The following is a 14,518-nucleotide window of genomic DNA, read 5'->3' as shown; positions in this document are numbered from 1 at the left end:
TATCCAGTCTGAAACCCTGCGCCTTTTGATGGGGTCAATAAGCCCATTCATGTTCAGAGTTACTCTTGAAAGTTATGAATTTAGTGCCATCATGATACCTATTCAGTCCCTGTTTTTGTGGATTGTTTCCTTGGACTTCCTCTTTCTTTTACAGAGTCCCCCTTTATATTTCTTTCAGAACTGGTTTGGTGGTCACATATTCTTTCAGTTCCTGCCTGTCTTGGAAGTTCTTTCTCTCTCCTTTTATCGTGAATGAGAGCCTTGCTGGATAAAGTATTCTTGGCTGCAGGTTCTTCTCATTTAGGACCCTGACTATATCCTGCCAGCCCTTTCTGGCCTGCTAGGTCTCTGTGGAGAGGTCTGCTGTTATCCTAATACTTCTCTCCATAAAGGTTAGGAATCTCTTGTCTCTTGCTGCTTTAAGGATCTTTTCTTTATCTTTGGAATTTGCAAGTTTCACTGTTAACTATCGAGGTGTTGAGTGGTTTTTATTGATTTCAGGGGGCGATCTCTCTATCTCCTGGATCTGGTTGCCTGTTTCCCTTCCCACGTTAGAGAGGTTCCCAGCTATGATTTGTTCAAATATGCTTTCTGGTCCTCTGTCTCTTTCGGTGGCCTCTGGAACCCCTATTAACCCTAAGTTAAACTAGATTTTTCCTTCTGAGGCTGTCATTTGTTTCCCTTAACCTTTCCTCATGACCCTTTAATTGTTTTTCTCTTTTTTTCCTCAGCTTCCTTCCTTGCCATCAACTTGTCTTCTATGTCACTCACTGGTTCTTCTACCTCTTTAACCCTCATTGTTAGGACCTCCAGTTTGGATTGCATCTTATTTAATTGATTTTTAATTTCTGCCTGATGAGATCTAAATTCTGCAGTCATAAAGTCTCTTGAGTCCTTTATGCTTTTTTCTAGAGCCACCAGTAGCTTTATAATTGTGTTTCTGAATTCGCTTTCTGACATTGAATTGTAATCCAGATTTTGTAACTCTGTGGGAGAGAGGACTGTTTCTGATTCTTTCTTTTGAGGTGAGTTTTTCCTTCTAGTCATTTTGTTCAATGCAGAGTGGCCAAAAAAAAGTTGTACTGGAAAAAGGAGAAAAAGAGAGGAAAGGGGGGCAAGGGGGAGGACAAACAGAAAACAAAAAGCAAGAGGAGGTATCCTCTGATTCTATATACTATAAATCCCTTGACTTCCCCTGGGACTTTCCAGTGCTGCTTGGTCAATGCTTTTTCCCCTGTCCTTCCAGCTGGTTTTCTGGGGGAGGGGCCCGCTGTGGTGATTCTCAGGTGTGTGCACCTGGGGGAGCTGCCCAGCCCCTTGCCAGGTGCAGGGCTCAGTGCAAGCTGTTTATCCTGTGAAGCTCCTGTTCAGTCCCAGGTACAAGGTGACAGCAGGAGGAACAACAAGAGTGGCGGCAGCCAGCTCTCCATCTCTTGAGTCAGCTCCCACAGTAACTACCACAGCTCCCAGTCCGCAGGGGCCTGGGTGGTCCGGGGGCAGGGGGCGTAGATTTGCACAGCTCGGGGCCGCGTGGCAGCAGGAGCATCCTTGCTGCCCTGTGTCCTCCCGGCCTCTACCTGCCCCGGGGGGAGTGCCGGATCCTGGGCTGTGTCCCCGGTGCCCTGGGTTCTGGGGTCTGCACCGCTGGAATCACATTCCCGGGGCCGCACAGTGGCCGCCACCTGAGCTGCTCCTGGGGCCCCACTGGGCGCGGCGTCCAGCCCTTTAGGGAGCTCAGCCTGTAGTGTGTGGAGGGATCTCCCCCAGAGTGCAGTTGCTCTTTTAGTGCCCCTGGGAGCCTGAGGGCATCTGTACCCCTTCTGGGATCCTGCCCGAGCTCCCTGCAAGCGCCTTTCCTTCCAGGAAGATTGGTAAAATTTCTGCTTCTCCAGGACTGGGCTTTCCTGTCCTGGGGGCACTAGCTGCGTGGCCTTTGCCTGGCTCCTCATGGGGGCTCCTCCCCCTTGGATGCTTTTTTATTTCTTTATGTTTTTCCGTCTTCCTACCTTGATAGAAGCGCGAACTCTTCTGACTGTAGCATTCCAGCTCTTCTCTCTTTAAATCTCAGGCCGAATTCATAGGTTTTCAGGATGATTTGAAAGTTATCTAGGTAAGTTGGTGGGGACTGGTGACTTCGGGACCCTACTTTTCTGCCATCTTGCCCCGCCTCCTTCTCTTTTTAATATATACCTCAGTGCTATAAATGGTGAGATGAGTGCTATTCTTGGAGGATTCCAGAAATTTTTAACATATTATGTTTTTATTTTCATTCAATATGTGATACTTTGTAATTTCTTTTTTCATTACTTCTTTATTCCAAGGGTTTTTAAAAGATTTTTATGTATTTGAAAGAGAAGGAGAGAGAGAGAAAGAGAGCGCATAGGCGAAGGGAGGTCCAGAGGGGTAAGCGTCCTTCCCTCTGAGTGGGAAGCCCAACATGGGGCTCAATCCCAGGACCCGGAGATCATGACCTGAGCTAAAGGCAGACACTTAATCCATTGAGCCACCTAGGTACCCAGACCCAGGGGTTATTTAGATGTGCATTATTAATCAGTTTGCAAGTATTTGAGTATTTTCCAGAGGTAGGTTTGTTCTTCATTTCTAATTTGATCACTTTGTGGTCACAGAACACACTTTCATGACTTCAATCCTTTTGACTTAACTCCCTTTATTAAGGTTTATTTTATGACCCAGAATATAATCTCTTTTGGTAAATGCTCCATGGATACTTGAGAAAGATGGTGGTGGTCAAGTCTTCTATATCCTTGATGATTTTCTGCCTATTAAAATCTCAGACTAAAATTGTAAATTTGCCTGTTTCTCTTTGCAGTTCTGTTGATTTTTGCCTTATGTATTTTGATGTTATTAATAGATTCAAAAGCATTTAGGTTTGTTATGCTTATTTGTCGACCCTTTCATCATTAACAAATGACCTTATACATCACGAGAATATATATTGCTTTGAAATCTATTTTGCCTGGCATTAATATTGCTACTCAAGCTCAGCCTTCTTTTGTCAAGTGTGAGTGTGGTATATCCTTATTTTTGTCCTTTTCACAAATTTGTGTCTTTACATTTATTTATTTATTTATTTATTTATTTTAATTTGTGTGTGTGTGTCTTTACATATAAATTGAATTTTTTATAGGCAGCCTATGGTTGTCTCTTACATTTTTATCCATTCTGACAGTCTGCCTTTTAATCGAGGCTTTTAGACCATTTTCTTTCTTTCTTTTATTTTTTGACAATTTTCATTTACTCTGATTATTGATACAGTTGATATAAATCTCTCATCCTGTTTGCTTTCCGTTTGACCTGCTTTGTTCCCATTTTCTTTGCTTTCTGCTTTCTTTTAGATTAATAAACTAATTTTTACGAGTTCAATTTATACTTATATATAAATATACACATATGTGTATGTATGGGCTTTGTTTATTACTTAACAAAGCTTAAGATTTGCTATTTTAGTGATTGCTTTAGGGTTTAAAGCATATGACTCAAGCATCACAGTCCACCTTCTTGTAGTGTTATACCACATTATATGTAGTTTAAGAAAATTCCAATAGGGAACACGTGAGTAGCTTAGTGGTTGAGCATCTACCTTTGGCTCAGGGTGTGATCCCAGGGTCCTTGTATCAAGTCCCACATCAGGCTATCTCAGGGAACCTGCTTCTCCCTCTGCCTGTGTCTCTGCCTCTCTCTCTCTCCATGTCTCTCATGAATAAATAAATAAAATCTTTTTTTAAAATTACAATAGTTTACTTCCATTTCTTCTCTCCTAGCCAGATCCTTTGTGGGTCTGTGGGATTATAGTTTTCATTCAGTTTAGAAAGGTTTCAGTCATGTTTTCTTTTCTTTTTAAAAGATTTTAAAGTTCTATTGATAATAAGATTTTATTCATTTATTTGAGAGAGAGAGCATGAGCAGGGAGAGAGGCAGAGGAAGAGGGAGAAGCAGACTCCCTACTAAGCAGGGAGCCCACCATGTGGCTTGATCCCAGGACACCAAGATCATGACCTGAGCCGAAGGCAGACACCCACCGATTGAGCCACCCAGGCACCTGGTATAATCTCTTTACGTTGAAGTTACTCAATATTTATTTCATGTATGAATGAGTTAATGTGAACATGCTCGGTCCCTTATATGCAAAAAATACTCATATTGTTTTATTTTACTTTTTAAAAGAACAAATTTGTGAGAGAGCATGAGCAGGAGATGGGGAGAGGAACAGAGAGGGAGGGAACGAGGGGGTAAAGAACCTTAAGCAGACTCTGTGCTGAGTGCAGCACCCAGTGCCAGGTTCAATCCCACAACTGTGAGATCATGACCTCAGCCAAAACCAATAATTGGATGCTTTACCACCTGACCCACCCTGATGCCTCCTGTATTTTATTTCTGTTTTTGTTTTTCCTCTGGTGTAGATTCTGTTAGCGTATTGACAATCCAGAATGCAATTCTTAAATACAAAAGATCAATAGAATTAAAAAGAAAAGACTGTGAACAACTTACAAGAAAAATTTTACAAGTGGAATATAAGGTCAATGGACTAGAACAGTTGCTATCAGAAACAAAAGAAATGAAATCTCAGTTAGAGCATCAAAAAGTGAAATGGGAACGAGAACTCTACAGTTTAAGGTATGACATCTTGGTTTTAAGGAAATATTTCAACTATTTACTTTTTTTTTTTTTTAATAGACTCCACACTCAGCGTGGGGCTTGAACTCACAACTCTGAGATCAAGAGTCACATGCTCTGTCAACTGAGCCAGCCAGGAACCCCTTGAAATACTTACTTTTATGCTGCAGATGTGTAGGAGAAGTTTTGTAATTGCTAATTTGCCTTCTGGGATTTTATAGGGAAGGAAACTCCATTAGAAATGTGAAGTATCAGAAGACGAATGGGTAAAGAAGCAGTGGTCTATGTATATACAATGGAATATTCCTCAGCCATTAGAAACGACAAATACCCACCATTTGCTTCCACGTGGGTGGAACTGGAGGGTATTATGCTGAGTGAAATAAGTCCATCGGAGAAGGACAAACATTATATGGTCTCATTCATTTGGGGAATATAAAAATTAATGAAAGGGAATAAAGGGGAAAGGAGAGAAAATGAGAGGGAAATATCAGTGAGGGTGACAGAACATGAGAGACACGTAACTCTGGGAAACGAACAAGGTGTAGTGGAAAGGGAGGTGAGTGGAGGCTGGGGTGACTGGCTGATGGGCACTAAGGGGGGGCACTTGACGGGGTGAGCACTGGGTGATATGCTGTATGTTGGCAAATTGAACTCCAATTTTTTTTTAAAAAAAAGTTGTAAAGTGTGAGATTCTTTGAAATAATACTGCAAGGTTTTAACAGTGAATACTTCTAATAATTTAATGTATATTCTAAAGCATAATTTTAATGACCATGTAGAAGTCCATCATATGTAAACCTCATTATTTAACAAATTGAATTTTGGTTGTTTTCCATTTTCCTATAGTTTAATTAATGCTATAAGGAATGTCTTTTATTTAATTCTGTTTCTACAGTCTTGGTTAATTGGAATAAATTCTTTAATATAGTATTGTGTTAATGTATAAAAATATTTAGTAGAGGTCTCTGATCCATATTTTTAAATTGTTCTCAGGGAATTTTATATTATATGCCCCCCAACAGAGTGTGAAATGGCCAATTTTTCTCAAGACAGAAAAATTGGTTTATTCTTAACATATGCAGGGGTTAAAAAGTAAAATGGAAAAATGATTAATGGTTAAGTTTTTTTTTAACATTTCTCACATATATAAAGAAAATTAATTCAAAAGTCTATGCTGAAAGCACATCTTACTCTATTCTTTACTTAATTAATATGGATCCTGTGATGTTTTCAAAGGAGTTTTCAAATGATTTATAAAATACATAATGATCAACAAGGTTGAGAATATTACAGAATAAGAAACATAAAAAGCATGGGCAATAGATTTTAGGCTCCCTAGTCTAGTGCTGGATCAGAGTCATCTGCAGGTGTATGGTGTGTAAACGACATCTGCTGATGCTGTCTTACACTGAAGATCATTTTTAGAGGTACCTGTGATGTTTTGTGAAATAAAAATGTATTTCTAGTGAATTTATAAAATTGTTGATAAACAGCAACTTCTCTTTTTAATTAGTAATGAAATGATTTGTCTTAATTGAAGTGTAATTATGACTTTGTGGAGAAAAATGACAATTTTGAACCCTTTCTTAAATAATTTCAGAATTCCTTTGCTTACAACATCTCCCAGAGTTATTACTGACTAAAACTTACTAAGTTGCAAAATGCTTTCTCATTGCTTCTTTTAAACTATATATCTTTTTGAAGATATTGAAGTGATAAATTGAAAAACATGAGCCCTAGAAAGGGAAAAAAATTGAGAACAGAAAAATTTCCTTTGGATAATGAACCAACATATGTGGAACCAGATCATAAAATAAAAGTTTTATTGCTAACAAAACAAATTTTAAAATGAACACATGCATTTGCAGATTGACCTTAAAACAAGAAAAAGAAAAAAGAAGAAGTGCTGAAATTTTATATATAAATATTAAGGAGCAATTAAGAAGTAAAGAAGAGCTGAGTGAAGTAAGTCAATCATAGACAGACAAACATCATATGGTTTCACTCTATGGGGACTATAAAAATACTGAAAAGGATTATAGGGGAAAGGAGAGAAAATCAGTGGGAAAAAGTAGAGAGGGTGACAACACATTAGAGACTCCTAACTCTGAGAAATGAACAAGGGATAGTGGAAGGGGAGGTGGGCGGGGGGTGGGGAGACTGGGTGACGGTCACTGAGGGGGCATTTGACAGGTGAGCACTGGGTGTTATGCTGTATGTTGGCAAATCGAACTCCAATAACAAATATACAAAAAAAAATAGTATTCCATCATGTAATACTCTGGGCATTCTGTTCTCGCGAAAGCTGCCTCTGAACATCATTTTGCTCTTCTATAACCTAGAGACACATTTTCATTAGGATTTTGGATCTTATCATTAAAAAAAAAAAGTCAAAAGGCTTAAGAGAACTTAAAAAAAAATGTTCAAGAGTGGCCTTTTTTATAACAAGGCTTTTCATCCTCAATGAATAATTCAAATTTTAAATTAAATGACAGCAAAATGTACCATAGAGTAAAAATACAAGTAGACATAGTATTGTGAAATAAAATTTCTGTGTAAAACATTTAACTAGCTTCATCAGCATCTCAAGGAAATCTAGCTCATATTTCAACATTAAAAAATTCAAAACTGGGACACCTGGGGGCTCAGTGGGTTAAGTGTCCAACTCTTTTTATGGCTCAGGTCATGATCTCACGATCACGAGACTCCGAACCAGGTGAGGCTGGAGACTCAGATCATGAGACTCAGAACCAGAGTCTGCTGGAGATTCATTTCCCTCCCTCTCCCTCTACTCCTTTCCCCCCAGCCCATGCTCTGTGTAAAAATAAATACAATTCCATAAATCAATAAATCAATATAACATTTATCTCATTTTACCTTCCATCCCTTCATTCAAAATATATACATAGGGCATATGTGAGAGGCCAAGAATTCCAATAAGGTAGTAATTGTGGCTACAAAGATCATGGTTGCTATTAGGTTAAAATGAAATGTTTAATCTATTTGAAGCCTAACAATATGTATTATATCAAAGGGATACTATAAATAATATTGATGGAAATATACAATTACTGCCAAAAATTTACCTGATTCAAATTATTTTTTACACCCTTCAATTCCAAGTTTCGTCTTCTAAGATTAAGTTGAAGTTGTTTGATTTCAACTTCTTTACTATATTGCTCTTCTTTACTTCTTGTTTTTATAATAAATTTATTTTTTATTGGTGTTCAATTTACCAACATACAGACTAACACCCAGTGCTCATCCCGTCAAGTGCCCCCCTCAGTGCCCGTCACCCATTCACCCCCACCCCCTGCCCTCCTCCCCTTCCACCACCCCTAGTTTGTTCCATGCACATTGAAGTTCCGTGCACATTGAAGCAAATGCTGGTTATTTGTCATTTCTAGGGACTGAGTAATATTCCATTTTATATATAGACCACATCTTCTATATCCATTCATCATTTGATGGATACTCAGGCTGCATCCACCGTCTGGCTATTCTGGAAAATGCTGCTATAAACATTGGGGTGCAGGTGTCGCGGTTTTTCACTGCATCTCTATCTTTGGGGTAAATCCCGAGTGGTGCTATTGCTGGGTCATAGGGTAGCTCTATTTTTAACTCTTTGAGGAACCTCCACACAGTTTTCCATAGTGGCTGCACCAGTTCACATTCCCACCAACAGTACAAGAGGGTTCCCCTTTCTCCACCTCCTCTGCAACATTTGTTGTTTCCTGTCTTGTTAATTTTCCCCATTCTCACTGGTGTGACATGGTATCTCATTGTGGTTTTGATTTGTATTTCCCTGATGGCAAGTGATGTGGAGTGTTTTCTCATGTGCTCGTTGGCCATTTGTATGTCTTTTTTGGTGAAATTTCTGCTCATGTCTTTTGCCCATTTCATGATTGGATTGTTTCTTTGCTGTTGAGTGTACTAAGTTCTTTATAGATCTTGGATACTAGCCCTTTACCTGATAGGTCATTTGCAAATAACTTCTCCCATTCTGTAGGTTATCTTTTAGTTTTGTTGACTGTTTCTTTTGCTGTGCAGAAGATTTTTATCTTGATGAGGTCCCAATGGTTTATTTTTGCTATTGTTTCCCTTTGCCTTCATAGATCTATCTTGCAAGAAGCTGCAGTGGCCGAGTTTACAAAGGCTGTTGCCTGTGTTCTCCTCTAGGATTCTTTTTTTTTTCTTTTTTAATTTTTATTTATTTGTGATACTCACAGAGAGAGAGAGAGAGAATGAGGCAGAGACACAGGCAGAGGGAGAAGCAGGCTCCATGCACCGGGAGCCCGACGTGGGATTCGATCCTGGGTCTCCAGGATCGCGCCCTGGGCCAAAGGCAGGCGCCAAACCACTGCGCCACCCAGGGATCCCTCCTCTAGGATTCTGATGGATTCCTGTCTCACGTTTAGATCTTTCCTCCATTTTGAGTTTATCTTTGCGTGTGGTGCAAGAGAGTGGTCTAGTCTCATTCTTCTGCACGTGGCTGTCCAGTTTTCCCAGCACCATTTATTTTATTTATTTATTTTATTATTATTATTTTTTATTTATTTATGATAGTCACAGAGAGAGAGAGAGGGAGGCAAAGACATAGGCAGAGGGAGAAGCAGGCTCCACGCACCGGGAGCCTGATGTGGGATTCGATCCCGGGTCTCCAGGATCATGCCCTGGGCCAAAGGCAGGCGCCAAACCACTGCGCCACCCAGGAATCCCCCCCAGCACCATTTATTGAAGAGAGCGTCCTTTTTCCAGTGGATAGTCTTTGCTGCTTTGTCAAATATAATTTGACCATGGATTCGAGGGCCCATTTCTGGATTCTCTCTTCTGTTCTATTGATCTATTTGTCTGGTTTTGTGCCAGTACCACACTGTCTTGATGATCAAAGCTTTGTAAGACAACTTGGAATCCGGCATTGTGATGTCCCCAGCTCTGGTTTTCTTTTTCAATATTCCCCTAGCTGTTCGGGGTTTTTTCTGATTCCACACAAATCTTAAGATTATTTATTCCAGCTTTCTGAAGAAAGTGAAGAAAGTCCATGGTATGTGGATAGGAAAGCATTGAATGTAAATCGCCCTGGGTTAGCATAGACATTTTGACAATATTAATTCTTCCAATCCATGAGCATGGAATATTTTTCCATCTCTTTGTGTCTTCCTGGATTTCTTTCAGAAGTGTTCTGTAGTTGTTAGGGTATAAATCCTTTATCTCTTTGGTTAGGTTTTCCTTGGTATTGGTGGTGATCTCTCCTTTTTCATTCGTGATTTTATTAATTAGAGTCTTTTCTCCTTTGTTTTTTAAAAGGCTGGCTAATGGTTTACGTATCTTATTCTTCCTTTCAAAGAACCAACCTCTGGTTTTGTTGATCTGTTCCACAGTTCTTCTGGTCTCTATTTCATTGAGTTCTGCTCAAATCTTCACTCTCTCTGTTCTGCTTGGTGTAGGTTTTATTTACTGTTCTTTCTCCAATTCCTTTAGGTGCAAGGTTAGCTTGTGTCTTTGAAGTTTTTTTCCAATCTTTTGAGGGATGCTTGTATTGCAATGCATTTCCTGCTTAGGATTGCTTTGGCTGTATCCCAAGGATTTTGAATGGTTGTATCTTCATTTTCATTAGTTTCCATGAATCTTTTTATTTCTTCTCTAATTTTCTGGTTGACCCATTCATCTTTCAGCAGGATGGTCTTTCTCCTCCCTGTGTTTGCGTTTCTTCCAGATTTCTTCTTGTGATTGAGTTCTAGTTTCAAAGCATTGTGGTCTGAAAATATGCAGGGGACAGTCCCAATGTTTTGGTATCCGGTGGCCTATTCTGAGAAAGTTCCATGAGAAGACTATGTATTCAGTTGCTTTTGGATGTAAAGTTCTGTAAATATCTGTGAAATCCATGTGGTGTAGTGTATCATTTAAAGCTCTTGTTTCTTTGGAGATGTTGTGCTTAGAAGATCTGTCATTTGCAGAACGTGCCGTGTTTAAGTCTCCTACTACTAGTGTATTATTATCTAAGTATGCCCCTACTTTGGTTATTAATTCATTGATAGACTTGGAAGCTCCCACATTAGAAGCATAAATATTCATGATTGTTAGATCTTCTTGTTGGATAGACCCTTCAAGTATGATATAGTGTCCCTCTTCATCTCTTAACTGCAGTCTTTGGGATAAACTTTAATTTATCTGATATAAGGATGGCTACCCCTGCTTTCTTTTGAAGACCATGTGAATGGTAAATGGTTCTCCAACCTTTTATTTTCATGCTGTAGGTGTCCTTATATCTAAAATGAGTCTCTTGTAGACAGCAAATAGATGGGTCTTGATTTTTTTATCCAGTCTGAAACCCTGCGTTTTTTGATGGGATCATTTAGCCCATTCACATTCAGAGTACCTATTGAAAGATGTTAATTTACTGTCATTGTAATGTCTATTCAGTCCCTGCTTTTGTGGATTATTTCTTTGGGCTTCCTCTTTCTTTTACAGGGTCCCCATTAGTATTACTTGCAGAGCTGGTTTGGTGGTCACATATTCTTTCAGCTTCTGCCTATCTTAGAAGCTCTTTATCCTATTCTGAACCAAAGGCTCACTGGATAGAGTATTCTTGGCTGCATGTTCTTGTCATGTAGAACCCTGAATATTTCCTGCCAGCTGTTTCTGGCCTGCCAGATCTCTGTGGAGAGGTCTGCTGTTAATCTAATATTTCTCCCCATATAAGTTAGAAATCTCTTGTTTCTTGCTGTTTTAAGGACTTTCTTTTTCTTTGGAATTTGCTTGTTTCACCATTAAATGTCGAGTTCTGCTTTTTTTCCCTTCCCCTTGGTGGGGGACCTCTCTATCTCCTGGACCTGAATGCCTTTTTCCCTCCCCAAAATTAGGGAAGTTCACAGGTATGATTTGTTCAAATATCCTTTCTGGCCCTCTGGCCCTCCTGTGGAACCCCAATTATGCGTATATTTTTTCCTTCTGAGGCTCTCGATTATTTCCCTTAACTTTTCCTCATGGTCTTTTAATTGTTTTTCTGTTTTCTCTTAAGCTTTCCTCTTTGCCATCAACTTGTCTTCTGTGGCACTCACTCTTTCCTCTAACTCATTAACCCTCATTGTTAGGACCTTCAGTTTGGATTGCATCTCATTTAATTAATTTTTAATTTTGGACTAAGTAGATCAAAATTCTGCAGTCATGAAGTTTCTTTAATACTCTCTGCTTTTTTACAGAGCCACCACTAGCTTTATAATTGTGCTTTTGAATTGGCTTTCTGACATCAAATTGTAATTCAAATTCTATAAGTCTGTGGAAGAGAGTACTGTTTCTGATTCTTTTGTGGTGAGAGCTTCCTTCTAGTCATTTTGCTCACTGCAGAGTGGCTGTATGAACGGGCTGAGTCAAGAATATCAACCACAATCTAAGTCAATTTCACCTTAGATGATTGTTTTTAAACATTTCATTTATGTATTCATGAGAGACACCGAGAGAGGGGCAGAGACACAAGCAGAGGGAGAAGCAGGCTCCATGCAGGGAGCCTGATGTGGCACTTGATCCTGGGACTCCAGGATCATGCCTTGAGCTGAAGGCAGGCACTAAACCACTGAGCCACCCAAGGTTTCTTATCCTTCGATGATTCTGACTGTTCCATGACATGAAATTGAAAACGAAGAGAAGAACAAAATAACACAAAATGACCACTAAAGTGAAAAACAAATTTTAAAACCAAGTAGTAGAAAATAAAAGGCCAAGAATGCCAAGGAAGAAAAAAAGAGAAAAAAAAGCAAAGGTAAAGAGGGGAAAAAGAAAAAAAGAAGTAGAAAAATAAAATGTTGGGGGGGACTGGGACATGGTGGTGGTGATGAAGTTGTAGTGGAGGGAGAATGTAGTCTACCTGAGGGGTCCTAGGGGGTGATCCTCTTGGTCCTGGGTGTATTAAGTTCTGTATGTTAGAAGATACTGAGTCCCAAATTTCTATAAACCAGAAATACTTGTAGAGAGACCCAACATTGTTCCCCAAAACATAAATGAGATAAAAAGGGGGGCAGAATGGGAACGAAGAGAGAATATAGTCTCACAGAATGAACCAGCACGGTATACCACTTGGTTCTGGGTGCATGCTCGTCCTGTTTTAGAAGGTATTGTGCCATTGTAGAACAAAATGAGGTAGAGAAAACAAAAAAAGCACACACACACAAAACATATCTCGTCTAGCTCCCAAAATTAAGTTGAGTATGTTGAAGGGAATCTAGAAGTGGAAAATCTATCTAAGACGTGTAATTGTAAAAATATGAGTCAAAAAGGAAGAAACCTGAAAATGAAGAGGTGGCAAAATATTGTAGTTAAGGTGGGAAAAGAGAAAGAAAATTGGAAACTTACAGTCTGATATAAAAATGAGTTGTACTGGAACATGGGTGGGGGGGCGGGGAAGAGGGGTACCCTCTAGTTCTATATACTGTAGATCCCTCGACTTCCCCTGGAGCTTTCCAGCGCTGCTGGGTGGGGAACTTGCTCTTCCCCTGTCCTTCCAGCTGGTCTTCTGGGGGAGGGGCGGGCTGTGCCGATTCTCAGGTGTATGTACCTTGGGGAGCTGCCCCGCCCCCTGCTGGGTGCAGGGTCACGGGGAGCCGACCTGACCTCCCGTGAGGCCCGTGTCCCCTGGCGGCCACGCCTCTCCCAGGCACCGGGTGACACCAGGAGGGACAACCACACCGGCAGCGGCCAGGTCTCCCTGGCCCTGGAGGGCGCCCCCTGCAGTGACTCCCCCCATCTCCCAGTCCACAGGGGCCTGGATGCTCCCGGGGCAGGAGGGGCAGGAGTGTCCTCGCTGTCCTGGGCCCTCCCCGCCTCGGCCTGTCCCGGGGAGAGCAGGATCCCGGCTGTGTCCCCTGGGGTCCGGGGCCTGCGCTGCTGGAGTCTGGCTCCCGGAGCCCCTCCCGACACACCGGCTTCTCCCCGAGGCCCCGCGCAGCGCGCTCCAGCCCTTTACGGAGCTGGGCCGGTGTGGGGGGCGCTCGACCCTGCGCACTTCCTCTGTCAGTGACCCCGGAGACTGGAGGTCCCCACCCCCCACGTCCTGGCGGAGTTCCCAGCTGAGCGCCTTTCCATCCCGGAGGAATCCGGGGCGGATTTTAAAGCTCCCACTTGTCTGCTTCTCCAGGGCTGCGCTTACCCGCCTGGGAGGCTTTCCCCGCTGCAGGCCTCAGCCCGGCTCCTCCGGTGCCCCTCCCCACTTGATTCTTTTTTATTTTTTTCCGCCTCCCTACCTTGTTAGGAGCGAAAACCCTTCTCTCTGTAGCGTTCTGACTGTTCTCTCTTTAAATCTCAGTTCGGGGGGATCCCTGGGTGGCTCAGCGGTTTGGCGCCTGCCTTTGACCCAGGGCTGACCAGGGCTGAGTCCCGGGATCGAGTCCCACGTGGGGCTCCCAGCATGGAGCCTGCTTCTCCCTCCTCCTGTGTCTCTGCCTCTCTCTCTCTCTTTCTCTCTCTATCATAAATAAATAAATAAATCTTTAAAAAAAAATCTCAGGTCGGGCACTTGCCAGGGGAGGGGGGGGGCACTTGACGGGATGAGCACTGGGTGTTATACTATATGTTGGCAAATCGAGCTCCAGTAAAAAAGTAAATAAAAATCAATCATCAATCAATCTCAGGTCGAATTCGTAGGTGTTCAGGATGATTTGAAAGTTATCAAGGTAAGTTGGTGGGGCCAGGTGCTTGAGGATCCCTACTCCTCCCTCACCTTGCCCCCGCCCCACCCAAGATGGGATTCTAAACAATCACCTTTGCAAACGAAATGAGTCAGAAATGTCTCATACTAAAATGAATTCTGAGGTATTTTCTTTAGTTATTTTGAAGTACGTGTGTATGTATTTGTACGTATGTATATTTTATTTTTTGGAATTATTAT

At 41.3% G+C, this 14,518-nt stretch overlaps 1 protein-coding gene across 1 annotated transcript in view; it reads left to right on the top strand.

The window, feature by feature from the left end:
* The window catches only part of LOC144309727 (ankyrin repeat domain-containing protein 26-like), a 136,976-nt gene that overhangs the window by 71,239 nt on the left and 51,219 nt on the right, over nt 1-14,518 (top strand). The window contains exons 17-18 of the mRNA XM_077890834.1: nt 4,422-4,635; nt 6,507-6,603. Coding sequence (XP_077746960.1) covers nt 4,422-4,635; nt 6,507-6,603 — 311 coding nt within the window. The remainder of the gene's footprint in view (nt 1-4,421; nt 4,636-6,506; nt 6,604-14,518) is intronic.

This window comes from Canis aureus, unplaced genomic scaffold, assembly GCF_053574225.1.
Source record: "Canis aureus isolate CA01 unplaced genomic scaffold, VMU_Caureus_v.1.0 ptg000201l_RagTag, whole genome shotgun sequence".
NCBI classification, from domain to species: domain Eukaryota; kingdom Metazoa; phylum Chordata; class Mammalia; order Carnivora; family Canidae; genus Canis; species Canis aureus.
The sequence above is the reverse complement of the archived record's forward strand: the minus strand, read 5'-3'. Positions and strand labels throughout refer to the sequence as shown.